The following is a 17,612-nucleotide window of genomic DNA, read 5'->3' on the forward strand; positions in this document are numbered from 1 at the left end:
CATTTGGTGTATAGATACCTATTATTATTATGTCCTCTTGTTATATTGACCCTCTCAGCATTATGTAGTGACCTTCCTTGTCCTTTGTGATGGTTTTTACATTGATATTTATTTTATCAGAGATTAATATCACTACTCCTGCTTTTTTCTGGTTGCTGTTTGCTTTGTATATTTTTCCCCCGCCCTTTTATTTTCAGTCTGTCTTTATTTTCATTTTTCAGGTATGTCTCTTGTAGACAACATATTGATGGGTTTTGGCCTTTTATCCAGTCTGCTACTCTTTTTCTCTTCAGCGGTTCATTTAAACCATTTACGTTCAGTGTGATTATTGAGAGGCAAGGTTTTATTGCTATCATTGTGTTGAGTTCTTTTTGGTGTTGTTGCTACTTACTTTGGCCCATGATGCTTTCTTTCATGACGTTATCTCTTTAAGAAGGACATCTCTGAGTCTTTCCTGCAATGCTGGTCTTGTTTTTACATACTCCCTTAGGTTCTGCTTTTCTGGGAATATCTTGATCTCTCCTTCATATTTGATGGATAATTTTGCTGGGTACTATATTCTTGGTTGACAGTTATGTTCTTTGAGTGTTTGATATATGTCCTTCCACTCTCTTCTTGCTCGCATGGTTTCTTTTGAGAAATCGGCACTTAATCTTATCTGCTCCTCTTTATAGTTTACTCTTTGTTTCTCCTTGCTGCTTTCAGGTTTCTCTCTTTATCTTTAGTTCTGACAAATTTAACTATGATATGCCTTTTTTTTTTTCTCTTGGGGTCTAGTCTATATGGTGTTCGCTGAGCTTCTTGTATATATATTCTCTCATTCTTCATTATGCCTTGGAAGTTTTCTTCTAGTAATTCTTCCACACTTTTTTAGTGCCTTTACTTGCTTCTTCCTGTTCTGGGATTCCAGTGATGCACATGTTATTTCTCTTGATGGTGTCCCACATTATTGTTGGGTTTTCTTCTTTTTCCTTCCTTTATGAGTCTGCTTTTTGCTCTAGCAGATCAGTGGTGACACTTTTGTCTTCTATTTCACTGGTTCTTTGTTCCATCTCTTCAACTCTGCTAATGTGTCCCTCCATCATGTTGACAGCATCTGAAACATTGGACCTCATATTTTGGATAGTGGTTTCTTGTTTTTCCAGTGCTGCTAATGCCTCCTTTGTTTTCTCTATGCTGTTCTGGACTGGTTTTTGGTTTTTGTTTGTTTGTTTGTTTGTTTGTTTGTTTTAGTTCCTCCTGGTTTTTGCTTGTGATGTCCTGTAATTCTTCAAGTTTGTCTTTCATCCATTGAAAATATTCAATCATTGTTCTTTTAAATTCTGTGTCAGAAAGTTCCATCAGACTTTCTGGCTTCAGGAAATCCATTGATAACTGTGTCACCATTTGTGAGTAACATCTCAATTTGTGCATGTGTATTGTGTGGGACAGCTTGCTTTCTTCAAGACATCGATATGTTCTTGATCTGACGATAATGCTCTAGAGATCAGTTGGGTAGCTATCCCACTTGTGTTTTTCTCTGAACATATGACTCCAGGGAAATGTCAGTTCATAGCCTGTGAGAGCAGCCTCTTGTAGGTAAGACAGGTCAGGGTGCTCTGGATTAAAGGCAGGTTGATTAACCAGATGTGTAGACACAGGTGTGGAGCCAAATGGGGTGGGGCATGCACATGATTGGGGCATCCACAAGGGCAGGTCAACCACTTGGGGGACCTCACTCAGACCTCAGTTGTCTGGGTGTGCTTACAATTGGGGTCCCTATTCAAATTCCAGCTGTCTATCTCCCACCCAGTGGTTTTCATTCACTGGTCCCCATCCAGTGGTGCTCACACAGTTGCCCTTGCACAGTGGCCTCTGCCCAGGAAGGGTCCTGGGTCTAAGGGGATTCAACAAGACGGAGTCAAATTCCCACCAACCCACTCTCCTCTGGCTGGTCTGCAGTGTCCACAAAAGTTCAGCCAAATGATCACTGGCCTGCTCATTCCTGGGCAGTTGGAGAGAGAGGTCAGCCAAATTCCCTCCAGTGGGGTCACCCTTGGGTACTCTCCCAGACAATCAGCGGTGCCCAAGAAAACCCAGTTAGGATCCTGCCAGTCTTTCTCGTGGCAGATCAGTCCCATAGCAGCTCAATTGGTGGCTTAAGACAATGGCTTGATCTGCAGTGTTCCTTTGTGTGCTGACTCAGAATCGTACTGTCCACGGCTGTTGGTAGGTCTCTGTGCTGCGTGAAGGAGTCTCTAGTGGCCCTGGAGCACCGCCAGGGGTGCAGGGTTTTGGCGAGGCCACCAGAGTGTGCCAGAAGTGTGGGGGCGCTCGATGGTGGTGAGGTGGTGTCCCTGAACACAGTGCTGTGGCGGGGGTGGGGGTGCAGGGCTTGGGCAGCACTGGGAGTTAGGGGTTGCAGTTTGTTCCCAGATATTAAGCTGCCAAGTCACCAGTCCTCAGCAAATAAGACTTCGTGCGCCACTGCCCTTGTGCGCCAGTTTTGTCTTCTTAAATTACTCTTTAAAATCAGCTGTTCAGCTCTCTTATTTCAGTATCTCTTCCTTTTGCTTGGACTCCTGTGTGCACTAGTGCAAGTTTCAGAGTCTTCTGACTTCTGTTTTGGTCTTTTCTTTCTCTCTTGTGTGTAATGTCTTTTCAATTTCTTCATTAATTATGTCCTCATTATCATTTACTACTCATCTGATCTTTAGTCATTAGTATTCAGTACTATCAAATCTATTTCTGAGATGGTTTTAAATGTTATCTATACGCACATTCTTATAGTGAGCTCAAGCACAGCAGCGATTGTGAGGTTCGCTCAGGAGAGGGCTCGCTTCTGACCTTTTGTTCGTAGTTCTGAGTAGTAGTCAATTGAATGGCAACCAACCACAGCAACCTAATCCAGTTACTGATTTTTCTTCCTTTCTGCTTCCCTTCCCATCCCTGGTAATCATCCAGGAGTGATTCTGTCTATGTGTGAAACCTTTCTTGAGCTTTTTATCATAGTGAAATCCTTTTGTATCATATAGTCTTTGTCCTATGGTGGCTGACTTGGCTTACCCAGTATACTGTCCTCCAGATCTTCTGGGTGGTGTAATGTTTAGAGAATTCTTCAGTGTTGCATAGTATTCCATTGTGTGCATGTACCATTGCAGAGCTATACTTTTAAAAGAGGAGATCAAGTAGCATCTCAGCAGAGTGACTTCCAGGTCCCACTCTTGTGACGCTCTTAGCAAATTTGGGTTTTAGGGACCAGATTGTGATTTCCTGAGAGGATAATTATGGTGACTGTGCTGAATGAGGATGATTTGCTGAATGGTGACAAGCTGCCTCTGTTGTGTCTTCTAGCCTGATGAAAGATTACTTTTTCAAGCCACCCATTAATCAGTTCAGCTTGAACTTTCTGGACCAGGAGCTTGAGCGAACCTACAGGACCAGCTACCAGGAAGAGGTGCGTTCTTCCTTTTCATGTAAAATTTTGCTCTTTTCCCTGGGCACACACGGCCACTTTACTCATTTTCTTCTTATTGTGTATTCCATTTCGTCATGTAACTGTTGGGCCATGGATCTTTCTCTCTGGGGTCTAAATGCCCTGAGCCTGCCCTCATTCTTTGCTTCCAGCCTTCTTACCTCAGCCCTACAGGTGCTCAGGGGACAGGTACACAAACCCAGGGCTGGGCCAAGACCTGAGTCACAAGATCCCTGCCTTCAGTTCTCTGGGACAAACCTAATGTCTCTTCCTGTTTTCACCTAAAACCCAGGCCCACTACCAGCAAGTTGATTCCAACTCGTGGTAAAACCCACAGGGACCCCTGAGAGTTTTCAAGGCTATATTGTTTAAGGAAACAGACTGCCTCACTTTCTCCCTCAGAGCAGATGGTGGGTTGCACTGCAGATCTTAACAGCCAAGTACTTTGAACGCAGTGCCACTGGAACTCTTCTCTGCATTTTGAACCAAAAACCAAAAGTTGCCCCTGTTAAGCCAGTCTCAACTCCTGGTGACCCTCATAGGGTCTCCGTGGCTGTGAATCTCTTCACAGGAGAAGATAGTCTATCTTTCTCCTTTAGAGCAACTGGTGAATTCAAACTGCTGACTTTTTTGTTAGCAACGCAATATGTAACACACTGAGCTATCAGGGCTGCTATGTCCTCATATTAATGTAGGCTAAAATGTGCATCCCTCCAAGCCTAGAGTCCAGAGGCTTTTCCTGTAGGTGTGACCATTCATCCCACACTAACTCAGGCTCTAGGCCCCTGGCTCAAGCTCTGGAGACAGACCAGCAGCCCATCAAGGGGTGGGAAGTTCCAGGAGGAAGTGGGCTGTGCTGGATGGAAGCCACCCCAGGGCCAGCAAGCTCCGATCAGCAAGGGTGGGCTATTGAGGACTGTATTGCCTCCCTTGGACTACCATCTTTGAAGGAAATTTCAGAGACCAGACTGACTTCCCGATACCCAGACACATGCAGAACAGTCCAGTCTCCTGGACTCACAGGAGGGGCTTCACAGGGACTCCTGGCTGTGACGGAAATAATATCAGAGCAAACTGACCATGTTCAAGCACACACTTCTCTTTGAGGGCACCCCCAACAGATTCCAGAAGCTTCTGACACAGCTGATGTGACCAAGACATCACAGAGCCCAGTTGTCCTGATTGGCAGACTTAGCCCAGTCCCTGCACCATCAGCACCCCCTGCAGCCTGGCCTGTGCTCCAGGCCCTATGGGGCACCATGCTGACACCACTGTCCCTTAGCTGGGCCAGCCTTGTGCTAGTGCACTGCTGTCTTTCTCAGCAGTGTCCATCTCCATTGCTGTGGTTGTTAAGTTCTGAGAAGCCAGCTCTCACTCACCATGGACCTGCTGGTCTCATGAGTCCCTCATAGTCACCACTGCACTGGAGCCTTTACTGCAGCCACTTCTGAGAGTTCTCCGCCTGGGCTCACCTTCCAGCACTCTCCACAGCCTCCTCTGCTGGTCATAAGCTTGTCACTGGCCAGCTTCTCAGTAGACCACCACACCCTTTTTTCTGTTGTACCACAGTTTGGAAGCTCTGCTGAAACCTGTCCACCATGAATACTGTGCAGCTAGCTGTGTGACATACCGTGGCATAGCTTCCCACATCACAGAACCCACAGCCACCACCATCCAATGAGCTGGGACACGAGTGGTGGACCCTCCTTCAGAGCTGGCTTTCCTTCCTAAGAGACACTCAGGAGTGTTTGCAGGAAGGGACTTGAGGGTCAGGGCACCATCTAGGTGGGATCTAGCTTTGCTGCTCTTCATCTGAGATGCTTTGGGGTGGCAAACACTTCTGTCTCCCAGTGTGTGCATGGGGGCCAGCCTATCCTTTTGGGCCTGATGAGGGCACTCACTGAGAGAGTGTGTGCATGGTTCACCTAGTGCCTAGCCTGTCCCACCCCAAGACATGTGAGTTCTATGAGTCTTCTTCCCTCACCTTCCTGTGTATGCCTGGGCTGGTATGCCACCTTATCATCCGCTCTGGGAAACCTGCTTCCCCCTGCACTCTGAGTGCTCTGAAGGTGCTGTCAGGCCATGGCAGACCCCTGGCATCCCACAACTTGCATCCAACATTCAACACTGAGCACCCAGCCATCCAGCACCCAGCACTCAACACTGAGCACCCAGCCAGGTAGCACCCATCACCCAGCACTCAGCCAGACAGCTTTCTGCCAGGCAGCTCTCAGTACCCCAAACCCAACAAAATAGCACCTAGTACTCAGCACGCATCACTTAGCCAGGCAGGACCCAATACTCAGCCAGCCAGCACCCAGTACTCAACACCGAGCATCCACCCAGGCAGCATCCATCACCCAGCACTTAGCCAGCCAGCACCCAGTACTCAGTACCCAACACCCAGCCAAATAGCACCTAGTACTCAGCACTTAGCACCCAACCAAGCAGCACCCAACACATAACCAGGCAGCACCTATCACCCAGTACTCAGCCAGGCAGCAGCATCCAGCGCCCAACCAGGTGGCACTCATCACCCAGCACTCAGTCAGCCAGCACCCAGCCAGGCAGCATCCATCATAGGCAGTACCTATCACCCAACACTCAGCCAGGAAGCATAAGCACCCAGCCAGGCAGCACTCATCACCCAGCACTCTGTTAGGCAGCACCCAAGCCCCCAGCCAGACAGCACCCAGCCAGGAAGCACTTAGTACCCAACACCCAGCCAAATAGCACCTAGCACTCAGCACCCAAATCGGGCAGCACTCAGCCAGGGAGAGTGGGCCCCTGAATGGGAGTTGGGGATCTTTCACCCAGTCTTAAAAGAGAGCTAAGCCACTGCCATCCAGTCAATTCCAGCTCACCCAAAACCCTGTAAGACAGACTGAAACTGCCCAGTAAAGTTTTCTAGACCGTAAGTCTCTATGAAGCAGACTGCCTTACCTTTCTCCTTCAGAACAGCTGGTGGATTTAAACTGCCAGCCTTGCTGTTAGCATCCCAGCACTTTACCCACCATGGCACCAGGGGATCAGGTACCAGTCTCACATCTCCACCTATCACTCCCATAAGGACTGCAGCTTCCGCTCACCCTGCCCCTGGACTCAGCCACTCCTGGGATGCCTCCTGCACTCTGCTTCAGTGAGACTGGCTTTACTGAAAGGACCCTTGGCACCATCATAGTCGAAACACTCAGCTGCGAAACAAAAGGTTAGCAGTTCACACCCACCAGCCAGTCACTCTACTGTCCACTTCTGTAAAGATCTACAGCCTCACAAACACGATAGTGGGTCACCATGAGTTCAGATCGACTTGACAACAGTAGATCTGAGCTTTACTGAAAAGGTGGCATGATGTTTCAGCACTCAGCTGCTAACCATAAGAGCAGTTTGAACCCTCCAGCTGCTCCATGAGAGGAAACAACCTGCTTCCATTGGGATTTAGAGCTTGGAGGGTTTATGGTCCACAGTGGCAGTGGGTTCAGTTCTGCGTTACCAAAAGCCATGTGAATCAGCCAGCCTGTGCTTCAGGTTAGGGCACCCCTGGTCGCACCTGGTCACTCTGGCCCCTCAGTTTCTCTGTTGTTGACTGGAAGGTAGTTGGTGGTCCCTCGCCTCAGGCATCTGCCATACCAAGACTGGTCTAGGAAGGCACCTACTTCACTTAAGTGACACACACCATGCATCACAGTCCTTCCTCTGTTCCTAACAGGTCATAAAGAATTCTCCCGTGAAGACGTTTGCCAGCCCCACCTTCAGTTCCCTCCTGGATGTGTTTCTGTCGATGACAGTGTTCCTGGTCCTTTCCATCACCTGCTTCCTTAAGTATGGGGCCACCGCCTTGCCACCACCCCCCACGGCTCTGGCTGTCTTCTGTGTTGCCCTGCTTCTGGAGGTGCTGTCCCTCATCGTCTCCATCAGGTGGGCAGTCATCTGGCTCAGTGATGTGGCTGGGCCCCCTGCTTACAGCACAACAGCACAGATTCTCCCAGCATGTCCTAGGGACAGGCCTTATTTCTTTCCCTCTCCAGATCATGCTTCCATGATACTGACCCACATCACAGGTGAACATCGTCCTTGGTAGATGCTCAGTGCCATGTTATATGTATGTACATGCTATGTTTATGAGCACACTGAATGCAGAAAGCATGGTGTTTATGATTTGACAGTCTGCTTCTATAAAGATTACAGCCTTGGGAGTCCTGTGGGGCAAGTCTGTGCTGTCCTGCAGGATCCTAGGAGTGGGAATTGGCTCGAGGACAATGGACATGGGAGGCTGCCAAACTTTACAGGAGGAGAATGGCCCCCTCTTTTTCTCTCCCTAAGAGATGCTGGTGAGCTCAAACCCTTGGTATTTTGATCAGCAGCCTGATACTTTATGCATTGTAACACAAGGACGCCTGACTATGAGTTCCTAGGTGGTTGTTGTTACGTGCTGTTGAGTCACCTGTGACTCATAACAACCCTGTGTAGAACAGCCCTAAACCCTGCTCTATCTTATGTCAATCTTACTGTCTCTGACACACCTACCCTCACTACCCTAGTCACTGAATCAGTCCATCTCATTGAGAGTCTTCCTCTCTTGTGCTGTCCCTCCATCCTCCCAAGCATGATGCCCCTCCCCAAGGATTGGTCCTGCCTTGTAACAGGTCCAAAGTATGTCAGACAAAGCTTCAGAATCCTTGCCTCCAAGGAGCAGCCTAGTCTCATCCTCTCTAGGATGAACCTGTTTGTTCTCTTAGCAGTCCATGGTATATTCATTACTCTTCTCCAGCATCACAGCCAAAATGCATCAATTCTCCTATCATCCCTAGTCTTTGTCCAGTTTTCTGATGCATAGCAAGTAATTGCAAAGATATGGCCTGGGTCAGGCACACCTTAGTCTCCAGACTTGTTTTATTGCTCTTCAGTCTGGAGAGGTCCCTGAAACCAGACTTTCTCAGTGCAATTCATCTTTTGATTTCCTGACTGCTGGTACCAAGAGTGTTGATTGTGGAACCAAGCAAACGAAACCTATTAATAATCTCAATCTTTTCACTATCTATCATGATGCTGCCAATTGGCCCAGTGGTGAGAATCTTTGTTTTCTTGGTATTGAGCTTCAATCCATACTAAAGGCTGTAGTCCTTGACCTTCTTCAGCAAGTGCTTCAGGTCTTCCTCCGTTTCAGCAAAGCAGGGTTTGTCATCTGCATAACACAGATTGTTGATGAGTCTACCTCCAAACCTGATGCCACATTTCTCCTTATAGAGGTCAACCTCCTGGATAATCTGTTCTGCATATAGATTGAAAAGGTATGGAGATAGGATGCATCCCTGGCGTATACATTTCCCAATTTTGAACCATGCAGTGTTTCCTTGCTCTGTTCAGGGAGAGATAATTTATTTTAAAGAACTATCTCCCACAATTGGTGGGGACCAGGAAATCCAAATCCTACAGGCCAGGCTGAGGGCTGGGACAACCCCCAGGTGTTCTCTTGCACCCTTGAGATCAGATTCTCCACCTAGTTTGTTCCTTAGGCCTTTAATTTGTAGGAAGCCCTCATATCTAACAGGGTGGCTTGTCCCTACAGGACCATGACCTTCACAGCAGCTCAGCTAGTGCTTCCCACACAGCTGAGCACAGAACCTGACAGGTTCTCTGAAGTCTACCTCACAGATACCGTTAGAACAGGGAAGCCACACAAAATAAGACCTGTAAAAACCCATGACCAGTAATAATTACCTCTGATAATAAAAGCCCAAAACATGATAAATAAGTTTAAAATAAAGGGATAAATTAATGTATAAAGGAAAAGATAAAAACCTTCCACAGTCTAAGAAAGCCTGTTTTTCTAAAGTCAACATGAGATGCCGAAGGGTGGACATTTGCCACAGAGGTGCAAAGAGCAGATCCTTGACACGCCATCCACACAGAGTCCACTATGCACACCACCCATGCTGTGCAACCTTAACCCCCTCAACACCCCCACAGTACACCGTGTACCCCACTCACCCTGTCCATCCTTAACCCCTCACCACCCCACATATACAGAGTCCACTGTGCATCCCACCCACCTTCAGTGCCCCCTGCACCCTACCCACCAAAGGTCCAGTGTGCCCACTCATGCTGTCCACCCTCAGCCCCCTCTGCACCCCACCTACACACAGTCCACTGTGCATCCCACTTACCCTATCCACCCTTAACCCCCTCAACACCCCACTCACACAGAATCCATTGTGCATTCCATCCACCTTGTCCACCCTCAGCACCCCACCCACACACGGTCCACTGTGCACCCCACTCACCCTGTCCACCCTCAGCCCTCCTTAACCCCACCAATGCACAGTCCAACATATGCCCCACTCACCTTGTCCACTCTCAGTCCCCTCTGTACCCACCCACAGTACACCTGTGCATCCCACCCTGTTCACCCTCAGCGCCTACTAAACCTCACCCACACACAGTCCACTGTGTACCCCACCCATCTTGTCCACCCTCAGCCCCCTCTACACACCCACTCAGCCTCCCCCACAGGCCCAAGGACACCTCTTTCTCACCCTCAGTCATGGGACCCCTTATAGCTATAGCTTCCTCCTCCCATACTCCTTGTCCTCACAGGATGGTCTTCTTTCTGGAGGATGTCCTGGCCTGCACCAAGCAGCTGCTGGAGTGGATCGCTGGTTGGCTCCCCAGACATTTTGTTGGTGCCCTCCTGGTCTCCATTCCTGCCCTTGCCGTCTACTCCCACATAACTTCTGAGTTTGAGACAAACATCCATGTAAGTGGAGGCTAGGTGGTTGACTGCGGTAACAAGTGCTTGAGGTGCCCTATGAGGATGGGTGTGGTATAGGGGGCTTTGTCTATGTTCAGAATGGTACCATGGGATGAAGTGTGTCCTGCAAAATTAGTGTTAACGTGCCTGGGCCATGATTCTCTATAATTTCATTATTCTATATGTAGTTAATCCTGACATCTGCATGTTAATGATTAGAGGCAGTTTTATAACAATGTCATCATCCCCACTCACATGATCTGAGATGTCAGCTGTGAGGGGACTGGGTTTGACTCAGCATCCTTCATTATTAGTTCAGAGCCCTAATGTGATGAAAGGAGTTTCCCCAAGGTGTGGCTTATAGCACATTTTTTTAAAAAATTGAGATTTTAGTGAATGTTTACAAAAAGATTGGTTTTTATTTATTCATACACATTTTCTTCCCTCCTGAATTTCACTTTGTTGCACTTATCCTGTTCCACATTGTTAATTATCGTACATATAATGTCTGATCACCCATTCCTTTCAGATTGTCATACCTTTCTGCTGTTTCTATTCATTATCTATTCACTTTTTTCTGCTTTCCCCTCCCCTGTGTCATCCTGTTTTTATAACAGTGGTCTTAATGTAATATTTGTACTTCTGTAACTAAGATAGTTCATGCAGCATAATGTCTTCTAGACTAATCCATATTGTGTAGTGTTTTACAAGTTCATTGTTTTTTACTGCTGCATATTGTTCCACTGTGCGAATGTACCATAGGTACTTTATTTATTGGTGTTGATGGGCACATGGACTGCTTCCATCCTTTGCTGCTGTGAATAATGAAGCAGTAAACATGGGTGTGCATACACCTATTTGTGCCACAGCTTTGATTTCTTTAATATAATGGGATATCTAGGTCAAATGATATTTATATTCCCAATGTTTTGAGGAAGTGCCAGACCACCTTCCATAGTGGTTGTAACATTTTGCATTCCCACTGGCGGTGAATAAGAGTTCCAGTCTCTATAGCCTGACCCAAATTTGCTGTTTACTGTCCTGTTGAACTTTGCTATTGTTACTAGAGTCAGATGATATCTCATTGTTGTTTGGATTTACATCGCTCTGATACCTAGTGATTTTGAACATTTTTTAAATGTGTTTGCTGGCCATCTGCCCTTCTTTGGTGAAGTGTCTATTAATCTCTTCTGTCCATTTTGTGGTTTGGTTATTTGTTTTATTTTTTCTTAATGTTGCATTGGAATATTCTATAAACCTTATCAAATACATCATTGCTAAATATCTTTTCCTAGTCTGTGGGCTTCCTTTTTACTCTTTTGGAGAAGTTTTTTGGTACACACAAGGATTTTATTTCTAGGTCTCATTTATCTATTACCTCTTGGTTGTAGATTTTTTTATTATGCTTGAACATCTACTCATGCCATGGAGTAGGGTTTCTAGATTTGTTCCTAGGTTTTCTTTGATGAGCTTTGTTGGTTTCACTGCTAGGTTTCTGATTCACCTTTAGTTGGGTTTTGTGTATGGTGTGAAGTGTTGGCTCTTGGTTCAGTTTTTGCAGCTGAATGTCCCTTTTTGCCAGCACCATTAAAGAGTCAGTTTTCTTCCCACATTTTCTCTCACGAAAGAACAAAAGGGGAAGGGGACCTCAGGACCTCAATAAAGAACATGGGGAGTGGAGAGCAGTCTGTGGCCAGGTCCCTGTATTGGGGAGCTCCTTCCCAGGGAAGTCTAGGACAAACGGAGGAAGGCAGAAAGAAGCAGGATCTGCTCCCCTAGGGCTGGCACCCTAAATCTGAGCTTCTGGTCTACTAAACTGTGAGAGACTAATACTTGGTTGAAGCCACTTTCTTGCTGTGTCTCAGGTATAGCACTGCTAGAGAAGGAAGGCAGAAGGTCTGGATCTCTTTCTGCCACTTTGTCCTTACCAGTTTCCTCTTGCTCATCTCCCCAGCCAGTGTGCACTAGACATAGCGATCTTCAGATCACAAGCATGACCAGGTTCAGGACTCCCCAGGTTCTGTACTACACTGCTACCGCCCCAGTAGCAGAAAAAAAGAATCCCTGTTCTGAATGGAATTTAGTCCTTTAGTAAAGGAATTAAGGTTCCAGCACCTAAAACTCAAAACTCCAACAGGTTTTCCAAGGCTGTCAAAACCTACTCTCAGTCATCAGACCTGTTTCCCCTAGGAGAGGCTCCTGGATGGAGCACAGCTGCCCCATAAGGTGTCCAAGACTTTTATCTTTCAGGAGGCAGATTAAGGAGGGGCTGCTGTGTGCAAACCCCGAACCTTTCAATTAGTAGCTGAGCGCATTAACCACTGTATCCACAAGGCCCCTCCAAAAAGTATTTTTTCACTGTTGGAGATGAAAATCCAAGTTCAGATGCCTTCCTGGAGGAAGTTGTTGTCTCTGTGTCAGATCTGTCATCTGTCTTCCCCTGCATCCAGGGGGTTCTCTGCACAGGGATCCCTACTCCAAAAGACACACTTACTACCAGTTCTTCTTTCCATGGTAGAAAGTGGAACCCTCTCTCTTTGCTGCTTTTTCTTTCTCTTGTAAAATAAAAGATGATTCAAGCCACCTCCAGGGAAACTCCCCTCAGGTCAAATCAGGGCTGTGACCTTGGTAGGATGTTATACTCCACCCTAATCCTTTTACAGCTGATTGGCTGGCCACATCGGTTCACATGATGGGAAGGATTCTATCTCTACTAACTGTTTCCAGTCCTGCCTCTGATATCATAGAGGTCAGGATTTACAGCACATAGATTATTCTATCAGATCACATCACAGGGGATGATGGCAGCTTTGCATAACTGCCAAACAACTGAAAGTTATTCCACTGAGAGGTTGGTGTAATTCTACCCACAATGACCACCAAATTGCATTTCTGGTGGTGGACAGCAGTGCAGGAGGATCCAAGGGAAAAGCTTTTTGATGGTAACTAATGACACAGGGTCATTGTCAAATGGAGCAGTCTACCATTTCTTTCCACCCAAATAGTGTACAATTAATTTTCACATCTCTGGAGGAAAAGTTTGAACTTATAAATTAAAACTCTGGATAATTGCACTCATGCGAAATCAAAAGAGTACTGCTGGACTAGGGAGAAAGCTTAGAAAGAAGGAAAATGAAGAACAATGAATGGGATCACAATGAATAAGAATCGCGGGGAGGAGAAGGAAAAGTTCAGGTACAGTGTGAGAATGACAGTATCACAAAACAGACTGATGCAGAAATGATTGCATGGAAAACCAGTTTCTTTTGTAAACTTGCTCAGATCACAATAGATTAAAAAAATAAGGCATAAGATTGATTTATCTTTTAGAGAGGGTAAATGGGGACACACCACTGGTCTTGGGACTTTGGGGCAGAAGCATGGGAGCCTGGGGTCACGCAGATGTGACAGATGAGAGTCCTGATGGGTCTGTCTGGTTGCAGTTCACCACGTCCATGTGCTCAGCCATCCTGATTGCCATTGTACAGTACTGCAACTTTTGCCAGCTCAGCTCCTGGATGCGGTCTTCCCTGGCCACTGTGGTGGGCGCAGGACCCCTGCTCCTACTCTACATCTCCCTGTGTCCTGACAGGTACGTGAGACATCGGCTAGTGCCCGCTGTGACAGATATAGACCCCCTGATGCCTCTTACTTCTCAGACAGCAGCCTGGGCTTGGCAAGAACCTGAACACCCTCTTACGAGGATACAGCACACCTCAGAGATGGGACAAGTTTCGTTCCATCCACCCCACAAACCCTCAGGGCAGTAAGACAAGTCACACGCACATGTGCTGGGAGAAGCTGTGCTGACATTAGAGTGTGGTTCACTCAGTGTGCAGTTCTCCCCATTGGTGGTCTTCTTGTCACTTTCCTCTGACTCCTGGCAAATCTCAGTACATCAGAAGAAAACCCTGTGTGGTTCCTAGTCTCGCCTGTGCTTAAACACATTGTTGTGATGTTGTTGTTATTTGTGGTTGAATCGACTATAACTGATAGCCACACTACAAACAACATATCTAAATGCTGCCCTACGCTTGTCTATCTCACCATCGGTCATGTTCAAGGTCATTGTGACAGTCACTGTGTGGAGGGTCTCCCTGTCTCTCACTGACCCTCCACCTTTCCAAGCACAATGTCTCCTTTCCAAGGGCTGATTCCTCCTGCTGAAAGAGTTTCAAACACTGGAGAATGACCCAGATGGCATCCAGCAACAGGAAGAGAGCCTGTGCTGTGGGGAAATAGTATTATGGGCAGTGACAGGCATGTTTGAAGCAGGGCTGCCTTGAATCCTCAATTTGTAAAACTAAAGCTATTTGTGAAATGTGAGAAAGGAAAACACAGTAAAACAAGGCATGCCTGTACTTCCTTTCCCAATTAAAAAGAGCTCTGGGCACATATGTTGGGAAATCGACAAAGTGCCCTGACAGTAACGGTCATAATGATGAATATTCTGCACTCTTGGCCACTGACCACAAGGTTGTCAGTTTAGGCTCACCCAGAGACACCTCCAAAGAACACACTGGCAGTGTGATTCCCAGCCCTGGGGAACACACAGTTTGTTGCACATTTGCAATTGGTTCTGTGGCTTTGTGCCTCTTTCAGCTAAATATATAGTTAGAAATGCAATTATCCCATGAATCACAGCACATGCCTATAGTGGGCTCTGAGTATTTTCATGACAATGCCTTTATTTCTCTAAGCTGGTCAATAACAGCTTCTCCAGAGTACTCAGCTTTTCCTTAGTTGCTTGTAAGAACCATTCCACTGTTGTTGTTGTTGGGTGCTATCATGACAGCACCAGTTCACAGTGATATCCTCACAGTCTCCTCCACTGAACTTGGACCCATTGTGGCAATCACTGTGTCATTCCATCTCATTGAGGGGGTTTCCTTCTTTTTCACCTTCCTCTTTTCTGACCATGATATTCTTCTCTATTGATTGATTCCCCCTGGTAGCATGCCCAAAGTATATGAGAAGCCTCACCATCCTTGCCTCTTATGAGTCTTCTGACTGATCTTATTCCAACATGAATTTGTTGATCTTTTAGCAGTCCATGGTATATCCCATACTGTTCACCAGCACCATGGTACAGTCATCAGTTCTCCCATCCTCCTTATTTGTTGTCCAACTTTGATATGCATATGAAGCAAGTGGAAATACCATGTCTTAGGCGAGGTGCACCTTAATGTTTGAATTGACATTCTTACTCTTTAGCACTTCAAAGAAGTTTTTAGCAGCACATTTGTCCAATGCAGTGTACTATTTGATGTCTGACTGCCACATCCATGGGTGTTGATTCCATTGTTAGTGTATTTAAAAAAGCCATCTATTTGTACTTGCAGAGACTTTAGGCTAGCAAGGCATGATGTCTTTTTCCAAGAACTGGTCTCTCCTGACAACATGTCCAAAGTATGTGAGATGTAATTTCACTATCCTTACCTCTAAAGAACACCCAAGCTGCACTTCGTCCAAGTCAGACTTGTTTATTCTTTTGGCAACCCATAGGATATTCAGTACTCTTCTTCAGCTCCACAGCTCAGAAGTATCATTTGTTCTTCTGTCATCCTTATTCATTGTTCAGCTTTCACATGCATAAGAAACAATTGAAAACACCATGTGTTGTGCCAGTGACACTTTCATCTTTGAAGATACAAATCCTTGACAACATCGATCTTTTCTCCATCTATCATGATTTGTCTAGTGGAGAAAGGTTTTGTTTTCTTGACTTTGAGATGTAATATGTTTTGAAGACTGTGATTTTGTATTTGCTGAAGGAAGTATTTTAGTTCCTTTTTACTTTCTGTAAGCAAGGTTGTATCATCTGCATAAATTATCAAAGATTTCCATAATCAATACCATGGAATCAGCAGTCAAGGCATCAGATGTTGTATTGCATCAGGCACATCTGCCACTAAAAATCTCTTTAAAGTGCCAAAGAGCAAGAATGTCCATTTAAAGACTAAGACCCTTGGCAAGCTCTGGTGGCCTAGTGGCAGGAAGCTGCACTTCAATCCTAGAGGTACGCAGTTTGAATCTACCAGATGCTCTGCTGGAGAAGGAGGCACAATCTCCTCCGGTACCAATCAGATTTGTTTTGACGGTACACACACACACACACAAAATAATAAAATAAAATAATTGAAAAAAAAAAAAAAGACTAAGACCCAAGCCAGGATATTTCACTTGCTTCATACGCATGTGAGAGTTGGACAATGAGTAAGGAAGGTGGATGAACTTATGCCTTTGTGGTGCTGGCCATGGACTGCCAACAGGACAAACTAAGATGTGTGGGGAGGAGGTCAACAGCAGTGCTCCTTAGAGGCCAGGATGGTGAGACATCATCCCAGATGCTTTGTAAAAGTACCAGTTCCTGGACAAGGACACTTGCTTAGGAAGGTGGAAGGTCAGAGAGGAAGATGAAGGGCCTCAATGAAGTGGATTGACTTAGTGACTAACAATGGGTGTAGACAAAGTAGAGACTGTGAGGACGGCAAAGGACAGGACTAGGTTTACATCTGGTGTGCTGTGAGTCAGAGTTGACTAAACACCACTACCAAAAGCAGCAGTGATTTTAACACCTGGTACCAAATTATAATGAGAATGACTACCCTGAACATCTGATTTTATCTCTACTAAGGAAAAGATAGCTCTGGTTTTGCTCTTCTCATGTGACTTCATGAAAAGCATTTTATACTTTTTTATATTAATGTTTTCCTGCATTTTGTTTCAGTTCCATGGTGACAGCACACATGGCTGGCATACAGAATGTCAGGTAAGCTTGTGATTGTGCATTTGTTTCAGGCAGAGAGGAGCAGTCAGGCAGGAGGGGCTGTAAGCCTTCTGCTTGCTACTGAGCAAGTCTGGAGTAAAAGGAACAGTATGTGTACACCAAAAACGCAAGTGGAAGTGGAGAGCGTCGACTTGTTAACACAGCAGATCATAGGGCATCTTTATGGGAAAGAGGGTTGAATTTTATGTAAAACAGTAAGCGTAAGCCCTTGAAAGCTCTGACAGGCGTGGTCTTGGACGGAAGTGAGGATTGAGGACAGGCGTTTCTCACAGGCATCTCTCAAAGGTAACAGGCTTTCCAGCGGGAACAAGCCCTTGAAAGCTGTGACAGGCGTGGTCTTGGACGGAAGTGAGGATTGAGGACAGGCGTTTCTCACAGGCATCTCTCAAAGGTAACAGGCTTTCCAGCGGGCCCTCGGGCAGAAGGAAAAACATAATCGACACAGAAGTTCTACAGGACACGGCACCTTCCCTTGGAGACACCACAACTAAACTTAAGAGACATGTCAGCCGTCAATGTTTTTGGAATCACAGAAGCCAAGAAAGGCTTAAGATACAAACTGCCAGATCATGGGTTGGACAATGGAAGATATTTTTCTGAAGGGACTTGGTAGATGA

At 46.1% G+C, this 17,612-nt stretch overlaps 1 protein-coding gene across 1 annotated transcript in view; it reads left to right on the top strand.

The window, feature by feature from the left end:
* The window catches only part of ADCY9 (adenylate cyclase 9), a 210,918-nt gene that overhangs the window by 181,316 nt on the left and 11,990 nt on the right, over window positions 1-17,612 (top strand). Inside the window, exons 5-9 of the mRNA XM_006897431.1 lie at window positions 3,334-3,436; window positions 7,164-7,372; window positions 10,052-10,211; window positions 13,649-13,797; window positions 16,936-16,977. Of these exons, the coding sequence (XP_006897493.1) occupies window positions 3,334-3,436; window positions 7,164-7,372; window positions 10,052-10,211; window positions 13,649-13,797; window positions 16,936-16,977 (663 nt within the window). The remainder of the gene's footprint in view (window positions 1-3,333; window positions 3,437-7,163; window positions 7,373-10,051; window positions 10,212-13,648; window positions 13,798-16,935; window positions 16,978-17,612) is intronic.

This window comes from Elephantulus edwardii, unplaced genomic scaffold (genome assembly GCF_000299155.1).
Source record: "Elephantulus edwardii isolate Elephantulus edwardi_28Jun2011 unplaced genomic scaffold, EleEdw1.0 scaffold00209, whole genome shotgun sequence".
Classification (NCBI taxonomy): Eukaryota; Metazoa; Chordata; class Mammalia; order Macroscelidea; family Macroscelididae; genus Elephantulus; species Elephantulus edwardii.